Here is a 13511-nt window from a genome sequence, read left to right as displayed (position 1 = left end):
AATTGCCTCTTTTGGTGCTAATGAGCATGAGCCTCACAGAATGGAATGTAATTCTGCCGGTTCATTCAGGGTAATGGCTTTGTGAGCTGGTGACATTGCGAGAGATGGGGTCTCAATTTCCTAGAGTACAGTAGTGAGCAGCAATACATTTTTCACTTGAGGAAGATTTTCTAACCTATGTAAATATAAGTAGAAAACCCATTATCTGTTGATAAAAACAACAAAGTAGGTTAAATAAAGTTTTAAGTACTGCTCTCCTTTAATAGCCATCAGCTCCCTGGATCATGAAAGTAAATACAGTACTTCACTTACTGAAATCAATGAGAAACCGTCCAAATCCTTGCCTTTGGTGCTGGGGCATGATCATTATGCAGGAGACATTATACTTCTGCTGGCAAAGCTTTTCCTGAGGGAAGGAGAAACAGATCAAGTATGTCAGAGTGCTGCTAAAGCGGGCAACTCCCTGCACCTGCCGCTGTCCATATACCACGGTCCACTGAGGTGAGCCGACGTGTTAGGTCAGGATCAAGCAGAATAATTCGACCATCTTAATCAATCAAACTATCAGCTAACAACAAACTATGCACTCCAGGCATGCCTCTCAATTACATCTTTATTCTTGAAAGTCAGCACCATGAAATATGAATAAAGAATCCAAGGAAATGTGAGTCAAATGAAACAGCACAGTATCGAAGAAAGGTTTTCTATGCTCAAACAACCTGGGAGATGGGCAGAGGGGGTGGGGGAAGATCCAGAGAGTCACCCAGCGGGATCAGTTAAGAACACCTTGTTAAAGGCCACAGTGAAACTAAAAGTGTCTGTGTGGGAAGACTTGCACAATACATTTCTCTTATGAATAAACAGTCAAAGTAAGATGCTGGAGAAATAATCTATATTTCAAAGAAGGACAACAAAACAAAAAAGACAACAGCAAGAAGAAATCCCCAAGCCTCCAAACCAAAGTGAGGCCAACATATTACCAACAGTCTGAAACCAGGAGCAAGACTGGAGAGAATATAGTGGAAATGGTTCCTGTAGTTCAGGGAAAATCTGCAATGTTCATGGGCTATGGCATCAGAGCAGCAACATTTTCTTCACAGTACATAGAAGCCGCCAAAACCTACACAGAGAAGACCTGGAAAAGGCTTTTGAGGTTGTGAATGCTCTGGCCAACTATAAACCACAAATTAGATTAACCACAAATGGTACTAACCACATCAAAGAATTACTTTGGAACACCCAGATCTTTAATGAACCTATTTGAAAGATCACAGGAAATGGTGGAGGAAAAAACACTACAAGGCAGCATTAAAGATTTTTTTGTGAAAAAGATGTGCTCCCAACTTTTGCACATTTGGAGCTGTCTGTGGAGTCTCCAAGAAATGACAAGTAAGAAATAATGTATGTCAAATTTCGTAAGAAACTGGATGGTCCCATCCCTGGATGTGTACATCCACGGCAAAGATTCAAATAATTAGTTTGTTTTGCAAAGTCAGACAAATGGGTCACTTATCTAAAATGAGGGGTACTCTGAGATAAAGGATTCATCCTTGACACAAGTCTTTTCTCTATTCCAAACTATTTTTACCCGTATGATATTTTTGGAAATCTAACCCAAAAGTGGTCCTTTCCCCCCATGCTTGCCCCCTGCCTTTAAACACATGTTACCACAGCTAAACTCGAAACAACTGCTCCCTCTTTCCTTCCTGTTTTGAGTCATCATGCTTAGAAAGATATATGCATGTAATGATTGACACTAAACTTTTCTAGGTCATCTCAGCCATCCTTTGGCTATAACATCTAGAATTTGGTTTCATCTCAAAGGGCCACAGTCCTTTAAACTCCAACTGAGATGTTAGAATATGGCTTAATTTGCATCTAGTCTTTTAACATGGCTGTTTTTTAGATTTTGTTTTACTGCACTTGCAAAGGATATTTTAATATTCCGAGTATGGTAAGAAATGACAGCAGTTGCTGCCATACTATAAAAGAAACCGTGACAAAATGAAAAAAGTTTAGCTTGTTCTAAGTGAAATGTTTGGCGAAGAAAATGGCAACCCACTCCAGTATTGTTGCCTAGAAAATTCCATGGACAGCAGAGCCTGGCACCCTATACTTCATGGGGTTGAAAAGAGTCAGACATGACTGACCATGCACGCAAATAAAAATGTTGGGCGCCCTGTGACAAAGAGAAGACTCAAACCCCAAGAGTTACTGTGAACCGAAGACCTAGAGGTCAACTCAACATAAGGCAGAACAATGTCAATGGGCATCACTATTTGTTTTAAAATGCAGACAGATTTAAAGAAACACCATTTTCAAACAGAAAGGACAGTCATGACCATTATTCTTTTTAACTCTTTGGAGAAAAAATTAAAAATTCTTTTAAATTCTTTGGACACATCTATACAGAAGGTAAAATGTTCTATAAATTATATAAATTTCCTAGCTATTGCTTTCCCTTGTATTAATTCTCTATCATCTGTAACCTATAAAAGTTAACAGTCTTCTTTTTCATTTTAGAGCTTTACCAAATACATGGATTAAAATGGTGAGGCTGTTTCCCATGAGTGCTGTCACTTATTCCTATTTTTGTTTTTGGTCTCTGGGTTGTTTCTTAAATTTAGAAAAACTTCTGTATGCAAAGTTTTGACCTTCCATGAAAACGACAATTCCATTAGGTGTTCCATTATGCAACAGTAGATTAATTAAAATTCATTTATCACCTAATATGTAAACATATATCATAAAATAAATAGGCTATAGGATTTGGAGCATTTATATTCTGCCCTAGAAATCTTATAATTACCATTCTGGCATATTAAACTATTTCCTAAATACCTAAGAAAATTTAAGGTTAGCCTGATAAATATCTCCAAACTCAGATTCCTTTTATTGCATACAAGTTAATGTATCTCAGAAGCCTTTAAACAGAAGAATGTGAGATAATTGCTCTGAACCAGGTGAAAAAGACAAACTACAGCCACTCAATATGTCAAGGGCTCCCCTATATTAATAGCTGGAGATACTTTGGCTTTCTAAAGAGGAGGCTACTTCAGATCTTAAAACAATAGCACAGAGAGTAAGAGACGAAAGAGTAAAACCAGCCATTATATCAGCTTAACTGTCCAAATGCCAATGTTCCAACTCACTGAGATACTGAAGACCACAGAGGGAATGCAACAAGGAGAAAAGAGAATTATCTTTTACATGCTACATTATACTGGAACCTTCATGTTGATACCACTTAGGGGGAAAGGGGAACTAAGCTTAAAATTTAGAAAATGAAAGATGCTAGGTGGTCTGCAAGGCAGCAATTATAACATTACATGAATGCTGTCAACACAGCAAACAGCGCTGAGGTCTTTCACACACTTCCTAGGCACAATGCTCATGGTTTTTGTGTGTGTGTTTTTCTTAATGAGCTCTGAATAAGAATCTGAGCTTTTCAGAAACATGTCATTTATTCAAATTAGAGTCATAAAAAGGCCCTGTTTGAAGAATTGGACTCTACCAAAAACATTCTGAAAAAGAAAATGAAGGTCATACTGGCTCTTGTTTTACCTTAGAGAAGTATCCAACCAGATGACAGCCCTTTTCATCATTTTTTGTAAGGACATAAAAAAGGAATGGCTCGACATCATAATACAATGTTTTGTGGTCCAGGAAGAGCTTGGCTAACAAGCAAAGGTTTTGGCAATAAATTTTGCTCATATTCCCATCAACCTAGCAAAGAGAAACAGACAACATTATTTAACATAAAAATACCACTCAATATAAAACTGTTTCTTTTATATGGTATTTTGGAAAGCATATACTTTTTTTTTCAAATCCCAAACTAAACAATTAACACACTCCATTAACCAAGAAAGTTTACCAGAAAATAGCTGTCATTTGGCAAATCAGAATTCCACCTTTTCTCTTAAATTGGGGTAAATTTAAGGCAGCTTAAATTTCTCTTTACACTTCCTGAAGAAAGGCCACACGTTGCTAACAAAGGAGTAATTTTTATTTACTATTTATTACAACTAAAAAAATGATTAGGCATGCCTTCTCTATTTGAACCAAGTAAACCTGAATTAAAGAAACATAAACCAATCAAAATGCTGCTTGAGTCAGTTAAACTTTATGTTGTTTCCAAAGGGCTTCACATAAAAATAAAACAAACTATATTATTCTGATTCCTCAGAAACGTGGATGCACAAAAGAGGCTTCCATTTTGGTTTTATCCCAAGCATCATTTTAAATATAATTGGAAAAGATAAAATTTCTATGTTGGGAATACTTACAGAGAAAGTGAGATGAATTTTAACCTACAGTAAGTACCATGATTACAGTCTACTTCTCTTCAAAATAAAAGAATCAAGCTGTGATACTGATGGTTACAGACAGGAGGCGAGGCACAGATGCCAATTTCGTTGATCAAATGTAGTTACTTGTTGAAAACAGAAAGCACAGCAGATTCAAGAAGAATTTCCCTAGCACTTTTCTTACGGGAAATGGATATTTGCTAACCAGAGCTCTTGGACAATGAACTTGATCGTTCTTGAGTCTCCTGTGGACCATACCAGTTCTCATAATGCACAGATTATTTTTAGACTTCATATAACCATTTCCCTTGGATGATACCTAGGTCCCACACATGGCAACATGATCAAATATGGGCAACAGGCACAGAGGATACAATTCTCTCTTTAATTAAAGGAAGTTTTTGGGAGTACGGTCCTTTTGGAAATGGTAGTATATTACAAAAAAGAAAGACAGAGATGTATGTATCCCTGAACCAGAAAAACAGAGCGATGACAATGCTGAAAAGTCTTACCAGTTGTGAAAGGTCTAAACTGACACGCTTTCAAGAGGGATATAGAAAAGATAGGAAAGTAGTAATCTGTGATTATTATTCATTAATTTTATAAGTTACTAAGGATACTGCAAAGACAAAAGTTTCCCACATGCTATACTCTTAGTATTAACTCAGATTCTAAAATAGGGACCTTGGCACTTATCCAATCCAATTCCTTCAATTATTTTTATGAATAAAAAATTTACAGATCTGCTTCTGATTTTTCCCTTCTTATCTATGTATGGTCCCAAAGTACCTACCCTGAATTAGAGCATTCTCATTAGCCTAACAAGATTGATTCTCTTACCCTGAGAAGACTTTTCCTGGATTTATGAGAGGTTCACCCCCTCTGGCAGAGTTATGCTGATTTATTTAACAATTACTTAAAGCCAACAATGTGTTCTATCCTTTGAGAAACAATGAGACACTGATTTTCATTTTATTTTGGTTAGAAGAAAGCTTCCAAGGCATCAAGGAAGGAGCCAACAGTTCAGTTGAACTTGTGACATTCATTAATTAAGCTTCAACTGAGAACAGCTCTGTTGTCTCAACTGGTTGGGGCTGGCCTGTTAGCATCCCGGGATGAACAACAGGACAGCAACTGGCATCTGCCTTTCCCTTTAGCCCAGTGGTTCTCACTGTGGGTGATTTTGTCCTTCAAGAGACATTGGCTGTCTGGATATTCTGACTGGAGGGGGTTTGGTGCTACTGGCATTTAGTGGGTACAGGCCAGGGATGCTGCTGAACATCCTACAATGCCCCCTATACCAAAGAATCATCCAGCCCAAAACGTAAACAGTCCCCAGGGTGAGAAACCTTGTGCCTCACGTTTAGGAAGAACTAACACATCAAATCTTCCCAGCAACAAAACCCTTCTCCCTTCAAGCCTGCCTAGACAGCCTGATTTAACCAGGAGGAGGGGCTTCAGAAAGATCATAAGACACAATACATGTGTTCTCTGGTGAGTCTTGGGAAAAAGCAATGGGCCCAAGACTGTCTGAGACAGGGAGCCTGATCCATGAGAGAAACCTAGGCATGACCCTCCCCTACATGAAATTCAATGCAAGACATTACAGACCAGAATTATAGAGAAATGTGGAGGTAGAATAATAAATTTCTAACCTGAACAACTCCGAAAAGAGAACCCTAAAGTAAAACTATTTTGGAGAAAGAGGAGCTCATATCTGCTGTGCAGGGAAGGCTTGTTCTGAGCACTCAGGAATGAACTCAATGACTGAAATGTGTAACAGAAAGGATAATAAGGCACGGTGATGGAAGTGGTCAACCAGAGTGAGAGAACCGAGAAAGCCTGTGAATAGGCAATAATAGCAAAGAAAGGCATGGACTCTTCAAGGAACAAGTAACTCAGCTAAGCTGGATCCCTGAAACTGACAACAAAACATGATCAAACAATAAAACGATGTACTGGCAAAGATCTTCTGCTACTAAATCAATTCTGAAAACACAACATGTCTTCAAGAACACACAATAACAGACACATGGCCACAAGGGGTTCCTGTGAACAGCAGAGTTCTCCAGGGGTGGCCACCTACCCAGATTGGGAAGGGAGGGAGTCCCAACATCTGCTGAGGTCTCACCAAAAGGATTATCCACCCTGCCAAGAAGTGGATGGAAACACAGGTGGTTGTGTATTGAGGAGATATGTACAGCTGCTCAATTCCCTGGAAGAGTGAGCACCTGCCAGACACTGGCTGGAGCTGCTGAACAAAGCTAATTTCTCCTGCCAAAGAGAGTAGAATTTACAAAGAGCTAAGGAGATCATAAATTCACTGGTGAATATATCTGGTGCAGACAGGGATTTGGGAGAAGACAAAAAAGTTAATGTGATGAAGTAGGAATTCATCATCAATCTCAAAGGTTGCTTAACATGGTTAGAAAAACACTTCACAATATGGAGATATTTGAAAAAGCAGTCTGAATTTCAGTGCCAAAATTGAATAAACATTGTACCTTCTATGAACAAATCAGTACATAGTCAACAATTAGAAGCACCAGGTTTCTAATGCTGAGTTTTTTATTTACACATGCTTACCTCAAATACTGAAAGGTCTTTCCTTCGGTAAATTTCATTTGCTGGAGGATGAAACCATCCACATTTCTTTGAGTGTCTTAATAAAATATTTTTACTTTTCATATATTTAAGACAGAATTCACACAGGTAAAGCTTTGGTAATCTGTTGAAATTTCAAAACCAAAGAATATAATCTGATTGGTTATTCCTTTCAGGGGGCAATATTAAACATTGTTCAATTCTCTCTAAGCCACACAAAGGCGGTATAATAGTATTTGAAAGAAGTAGTTTAAAAAAGGAAAAAGAAAGCCAGTAGTAGACAGAATGTACAAACTTTACATTATTTTTCAATCTAATAGTATTTGCTGTCTTTACTGCGCAAACAAATCATTTCTTTCCTTAGAAATGTCCTACAGAAAAAAGGTTTTCAGACTTGGAACTATGACTCTAAAAACAATGGCATCCTGTCATCCATGTATAGTTTTCAAATTTCACACTTAATGTCATGATTTCAATATTACATATAATCAGTGGTGTAACAATAACAAATCTTTTCAGAGAGAAGTGAACTCATTATTTTTAAAGTGATCTGTGTACTTATAAGACAGGGAAGTCCTAGAATTTAGCTGTCTCCATTTCTTATGGATGAGGTAACTTTAAGGTTACTATCAGTTATACACAATCTAAAGCACTAAATGCAGTCAAGTCAAATGACCTTATCTGTTCCTACCAATTCCACTGACTCTGAGTAACATTAGACAATCAGCTTTCTCACGTCTGCTGAGTTTTTCTCCTCCTTAGAAATGACACCATTTTGTTAACCAGTGCCCTGTCGTGCTTAGGTGGACGCTGCTTGTATTTACAAGAGAATGCCTGGAAGCGTTCTCAAGGGCTTTGGGATATAAACATGGGGAGAAGGGTTTTGGGGAGAACTAGACAGACTCATCATAGAAATCTCAAATCTTGGATTCATATACAAAATTTATCCAAAGCTCTCAGAACAACATGACTTACGATTATCCATACATATAAAAGCTCATTGGTGTTTGGTGTTTTCAAAAACTGTTTAGGAACATGGAGCTGAGCAATGTAAACTGGGAGGAGAAACCAAAACCCCTGACTCTTAGTCTCCCACTTAACTTCTAGAAATCCTCCCCATTTTCTCCAGTTAGATGACTGGGCAGATGCCCATGAGAAAGAGAAAAGGGTGATATCTATTCTAGAAGAAAAGTAAATTTGTGATTACCAAACTTTGCAGGCTAAAGCATTTGAGAAGATACTAATGAAGTATGCCCTGACATACCTGAAGGAAAAAAAAAAAACCTGTTCACAAAACACCCATTTTTAGATACATTAATTCAAGACAATTTCACAGCTAATCTTAGTTCAGGACAAAATAAAATCCTAGTACCATTATTTTCTCTTCATTTTTAGCAAGTTAGTCACAGATGGCTCTAAAAGTCAAGACTTGGGGAAGAACCTCTGAAGACTACCCACTCCCATCTATTTTCTTCCACATTCCCTTCTCTTGCTACCCGTGCTAAGTGCTAAGCCGCTTTAGTTGTGTCTGACTCTCGCGACCCCGTGGACTGTAGCCCACCAAGCTCCTCTGTCCATGGGATTCTCCAGACAAGAATACTGGAGTGGGTTGCCAATTCCTCCTCCAGGTCTTTTGTTCTAATTTATGTTAAAAAAAAAAAAAAAAAAAAGAATACTTGACAATAAAATGCCAGAAATCACGAGATAAAACTAACAGGCCTAATTAGGAAAATGCAAAAGGCAACCAAGAAGAAACTACCAAATACTTTACAATGGCTACATTTTTTTATTCTTGATTTGGTTTCTTACATAAACAATATTTCTCCAGTTAATCAAGAGAGAAAAAAAAATGGACTGAAAGTTAAAAGACGAAATTCACAACACTGGTGTAACTAAGGAGTATAAGGTGTTTATCGAGAACAATGACTGCTATAAGAAGGTGCTGACAAACGTAATAAGTTTTGGAAACACCTGAAATTGACACTCAAAATTTACGTCTTAAAAAAAAATCACCTAATTTCAGTTTTAGAGGGCTCCTTCCTACGTGTGAGACGTCAAGTCTGCACACCCGCCAGGCTTATTCCATTACCTTGCATATTCCTGTGGGTAAGGCGAGGAGTACCAGGTTTGGATTTCATATTTCCCAAATTCTATTACAGAAGGGTACCGGCCACAGTCTTCTACTCCACTTTCACACTCTATTTTCTGTCAGAAAGAAAACAAAATAGAGGTCTCAGAAGAGGATTTCTTCACTTACACTATGGTTCTTTCACCAGTGGATATGAAAATCTACCAACGCTAACCATAATTGTGAATTTTCATGTTGTTGAAAAAAACATTATAGGCTCTTGGGAAACAACAGTCAACTTTGTATCATATTCATATATAAACTCTTAAGAAACAGTATTACCAATATAGGAAAAAAGTGAGTACCTGTTAAAACATACAAATGTCTATGAACAGTCAATAATCTGCTACAGTGTATTAAATCTGAGGAAATTCTAAGATGATGCGGCTTTTACACGCTGTCACACTGTGAACAGTTCCTATTTCTCCACCAAGTAACATTTACCCCAACTGTAATTAAATAACCAATTTGAAATTTGCAGTCTGACACCCATCTCCTTTTACACTCATGCAGGAGGTTAGAACTTTGCCTGCCTGATTCATCGGGACATTTCCAGGATCTAGCCCAGTGCCTGACACAGCCAAGACATGTTCTTGAATGGAAAAGCCAGGGTTACTGGGTTGGATAGAACAGGCTTTAGGTTTAGCAGTAACTTTCAGGTAATTGCTTGCTGTTCATCATGTTTAAATATGAATGCCAGATACAATCTCCCAAAGTGGTAATATTTAAGGACTTCAAATCTCAGTGACTGGCGGGCGGGGGGTGGGTGGGTGGGTGGTGGTGAGGGGATGGGATATATTTTATCTTAGCCAAAGGGAAAAACACTACAAAGAATGCAGAATGAGGAATGGAAATATCCAATGGCCCCTCAAAGAGAAATAAGCACAAGTACTTAGTCCAAGTGGTTTCTACTAAAACTAAAGCTCAAGAGCCTTCAGACAGACCCCTACTCCCCACAAAAGGAAGTGAGGTAGAGCAGGTAATCGATCCATAAATATCGTGCCCTGAAAATGTGGTCTTGTTCAGCTGCTAAATCGTGTCCAACTCTTTGTGACCCAATGGACTGCAGCATGCAAGGGTTCCCTGTCTTTCACTATCTCCCGGAGTTTGCTCAAATTTATATCCACTGAGTCAGCGATGCTATCTAACCATCTCATCTTAGGCCGCCCTCATCTACTTTTACCTTCAATTATTCTCAGCATCAGTCTTTTCCAATGAGTCGGCTGCTAAATGTGGTCTACTAACAGAAAAACTCACAATCCATAATAAATTTGTTTCTGACAAGTCCAACAGCCCTTCCTTTCAACATTTTGGTGAAAATAAGCTAAATAGAGTTACTATCTTAGGGAAATCATTTAAAAGAAATTACTGGACATTGAAAATAAAAGTAATTACAACTGATCATGCAACACAATATTGTCTTCACCAATGCCCAGGAGTTAAAATCAGGAGACGTTTTTCGTATTGTTGGCCACCTGAGCTGGAAGAAGCACCGGTCAATTTAAAAGTGATTTCTTCTTTCAGTGAACTATTTAAAAGGGCTATTTTTTTAATTTGAGCAAGAATAATCAGAAATCTATTCCTTTACCCCTAGAAAGTGAAAGTGAAGTCGCTCAGTCGTGTCCGACTCTTTGGGACCCCATGGACTGTAGCCCGCCAGGCTCCTCTGTCCATGGGATTCTCCAGGCAAGAATACTGGAGTGGGTTGCCATTTCCTTCTCTAGGGGATCTTCCCAACCCAGGGATCGAACCTGGGTCTCCTGCACTGCAGGCAGATGCTTTATCTGCTGAGCCACCAGGAGCATTTTTCAAAATCTGCCACAACAACTGCTACTCTCGCCTATTTTGTGAGACCAGCTGAGCCATTACCAACTTGTGAGAGTGAAGACAACTCAAAGACAGTACTTTTGAATGTACAGTCAACAGAAATGATGGTAGCAGTTAAAGAACCACAAAGGATTTTGAAGGGGATTCTTTATAAAATCAAGGCAGTTAATTTCACAGTAGTCAGATACAAAAGTCATATATTATCTTAGTTTCTGGAATACAGTGTCCTGGCCTTACCTCCCAAGACAGTTCCTGGGCCTGCTTGAAAACATCCAAATCCTCTTCAGTAACGGTATCCTTGTTTCCAATCACATTTATATCTGTACTTTCCTGTTTGATGCTTATTTTGATTTCCGTATCTGTCATTTAAAACCAGCAGAAAGTGTATTTACTGACTTGCATCATGAATAACCACCATATAATTACCAAAATGGTACCAAATTAGCACAGCGGGCAAATAGGGAATTTTATTTTTTTTAAAGCTTTATAAGCTTTTACGTCTAAGCGCTACTCATAGATCCAGCAGTACCTTTTCCCTGCCGTACCCAAATTATTTGAATTATCACTGTCATCTTCTTATAGCTTCAGTAAACAAACGCAGGAAAGTAAGAGCAATACAAAGCAAAATCATAGTTTTCAACCAAGATTAGAAGGCATATCAATGTCTAGGTATAGAATTCCCATGATCATGTTTGAGACAATAAAATCTATCATTCTGTCCCAATGACACATAGTTTGGCTTTTGTTTTATATAAAGGATACCAAATGTAACGGGCCAATTTGTTAAATGAAATCATGAAATCAGTTTTCTCCCTGAGGTGAATACACACACAGACACACTCACATCCAAAAAAGCACACGTCACAGAATCACAGATCAGGCTCCGCTGAGAAGGAAGCAGGATGAACTTTGTCATGAGAAAGCAATGGACAGAGGGAAACAAGGAGCTGACATCCGCCCTGCCGGAAGCGCGGACAGCACGCGGCCACACAGCGCTGTGGCTGGAGAGGTGGCGCGGGGAGAGCGTGGCGGAAGCGCGACAGGGGCTGCTCATGCGGGACCACAGCGCCATAAGCAACGCTATGACGGCATCTGGGGGGCCCTAGTGTCACTACAAATGGAAGGAAATCACCAGAGTGGGAGAGTATTAGTTGAAAAAACAATGTTTTGGAGGTTTAGTCAGCATTAGAAAAAGGTCAAAGTTTCGCTGCTTCTGTATGAAAGTGAAGTTGAGAACAAGAGAAATAGCTAAGACCTATGTGACAAATAGGAATTGATTGATTCTTTTTTTCCGGGGGTTGGGGAGAAAGGGACGGGACGCAGGTTTGGTTGGAGCTTTGACCTTTTGCTTACCATCATCCTGATCAGGTTTAATCCTTCCGTCTGTCAAGCTCCCCTTCCCTGGTGAGGGGGTCCCCATCTGAGGGGTCACTTTATATTTTAACCTGCCTAGCATCCTGTGCTTTTTAAGGAAAGTTGTTCGCTTGAAGTGAGCAATTGCTTTAAAAATACGCCCTCTAGCCATCCCCCAGCTAGAGGAGGAGGAGTGAGAAATAAACCTACTTCTAATATCTCTTTTTCCAAAGAAATGGGCTTTAGATTTTGCTGTGAGAGGGAATTCGGTTTTACGACGCATACGTTTAGGCGGTGCATAACTTGGGTGTCCCTTTTGGCGAGACTGTCCCTGAGTGGTATAGATATGAGAGAGTCCGTCAAAGAGTGCCTTCAGCTGGCTGTTATTAGTAAGACTGCTAAAGGAGGGCACGCTGGACTGGCTGGAGGAACTCTGAGGAGAGGTAGAAGAAACAGAAGTGCTGGACTTTTGTGAGCTGGGGCTCTGACCAGAGACGGGGGTCGGGGGTGGGAGTGAAGAAAGTGGAGGTTTTAGCTTTTGTGTGGTACCTGGAGCCAACACATGAGAAGTGCATGGCTGTTTCTGAGAGACCTTTTTCCTTGGACGATAGTGCTTTGAAAAGTCTATTATTTCACCTCGTGATCTGCGACCATCAGGTGATGGTGTAAAAAACTTAGTAAGGCCATCAATGAGCCCTTTGGTTTTCTTGTTAACTTTAAGTGTAGAGGCAGAAATGTAGGTGGAGGTGGTGGTGATTTTGGTGGTGGCACCAGGCCGAGTGGGGTCTGTAACAGCCAATCTGCTGCTTGAGTCCTTCCCAGATGCAGCATGACCGGATGAAGGTGTGGTACAGACTTTAGTCTTTTGACCCCTACCAGGTGACCCCCTTCCTGTGAATGCATTCATGGATCCTTCATCACTGGTTACAGACCTAGGCAAAAATTTAGAGAATAGTATCAGCATTTAATAATAAAATTATAAAGGTATCTAACACAAGTTTATAGCAACTAGATGCAGTCAACGGGCTTAAACTTAAAAAACTGAATTGTGACCCTAAAGCCCTGCTTGTGTGTGTGCCTTCACTGAGGTGCTTTTCTCTGTTGAAACAGGTTGCAGCCACTACGCTAGCAAGTCATGATTCTCCTAGGGCCTGTCCAACAGGTACTGGAAGAATCATGTGGACCCAAGGGGATTATGAGTAAGAAAATTTTTGAGGAGATTAAAAAATCACCCAATGGTTTCATTATAATTAAATAAAAAAATGTTACCCCTTGTGTCATTATACATA

The 13511-nt window shown here is 39.3% G+C and overlaps 1 protein-coding gene across 13 annotated transcripts in view; it reads right to left on the bottom strand.

Annotated features, from left to right (window-relative positions):
- KAT6B (lysine acetyltransferase 6B) overlaps positions 1-13511 on the bottom strand; it is a 182732-nt gene that overhangs the window by 36004 nt on the left and 133217 nt on the right. For 11 of the 13 annotated variants that reach the window (XM_055536455.1, XM_055536452.1, XM_055536435.1 and 8 more), the window contains 6 exons: positions 12223-13154; positions 11107-11228; positions 9004-9119; positions 6897-7038; positions 3565-3726; positions 313-406 (listed from right to left, as the gene is read on the bottom strand). In XM_055536455.1, coding sequence (XP_055392430.1) covers positions 313-406; positions 3565-3726; positions 6897-7038; positions 9004-9119; positions 11107-11228; positions 12223-13154 — 1568 coding nt within the window. The remainder of the gene's footprint in view (positions 1-312; positions 407-3564; positions 3727-6896; positions 7039-9003; positions 9120-11106; positions 11229-12222; positions 13155-13511) is intronic. The other 2 variants (XM_055536465.1, XM_055536466.1) reach the window with 2 other exon arrangements.

The sequence above is a fragment of the Bubalus kerabau genome, chromosome 1 (genome assembly GCF_029407905.1).
Source record: "Bubalus kerabau isolate K-KA32 ecotype Philippines breed swamp buffalo chromosome 1, PCC_UOA_SB_1v2, whole genome shotgun sequence".
Classification (NCBI taxonomy): Eukaryota; Metazoa; Chordata; class Mammalia; order Artiodactyla; family Bovidae; genus Bubalus; species Bubalus kerabau.
This window is presented reverse-complemented; position numbering and strand designations above follow the sequence as displayed.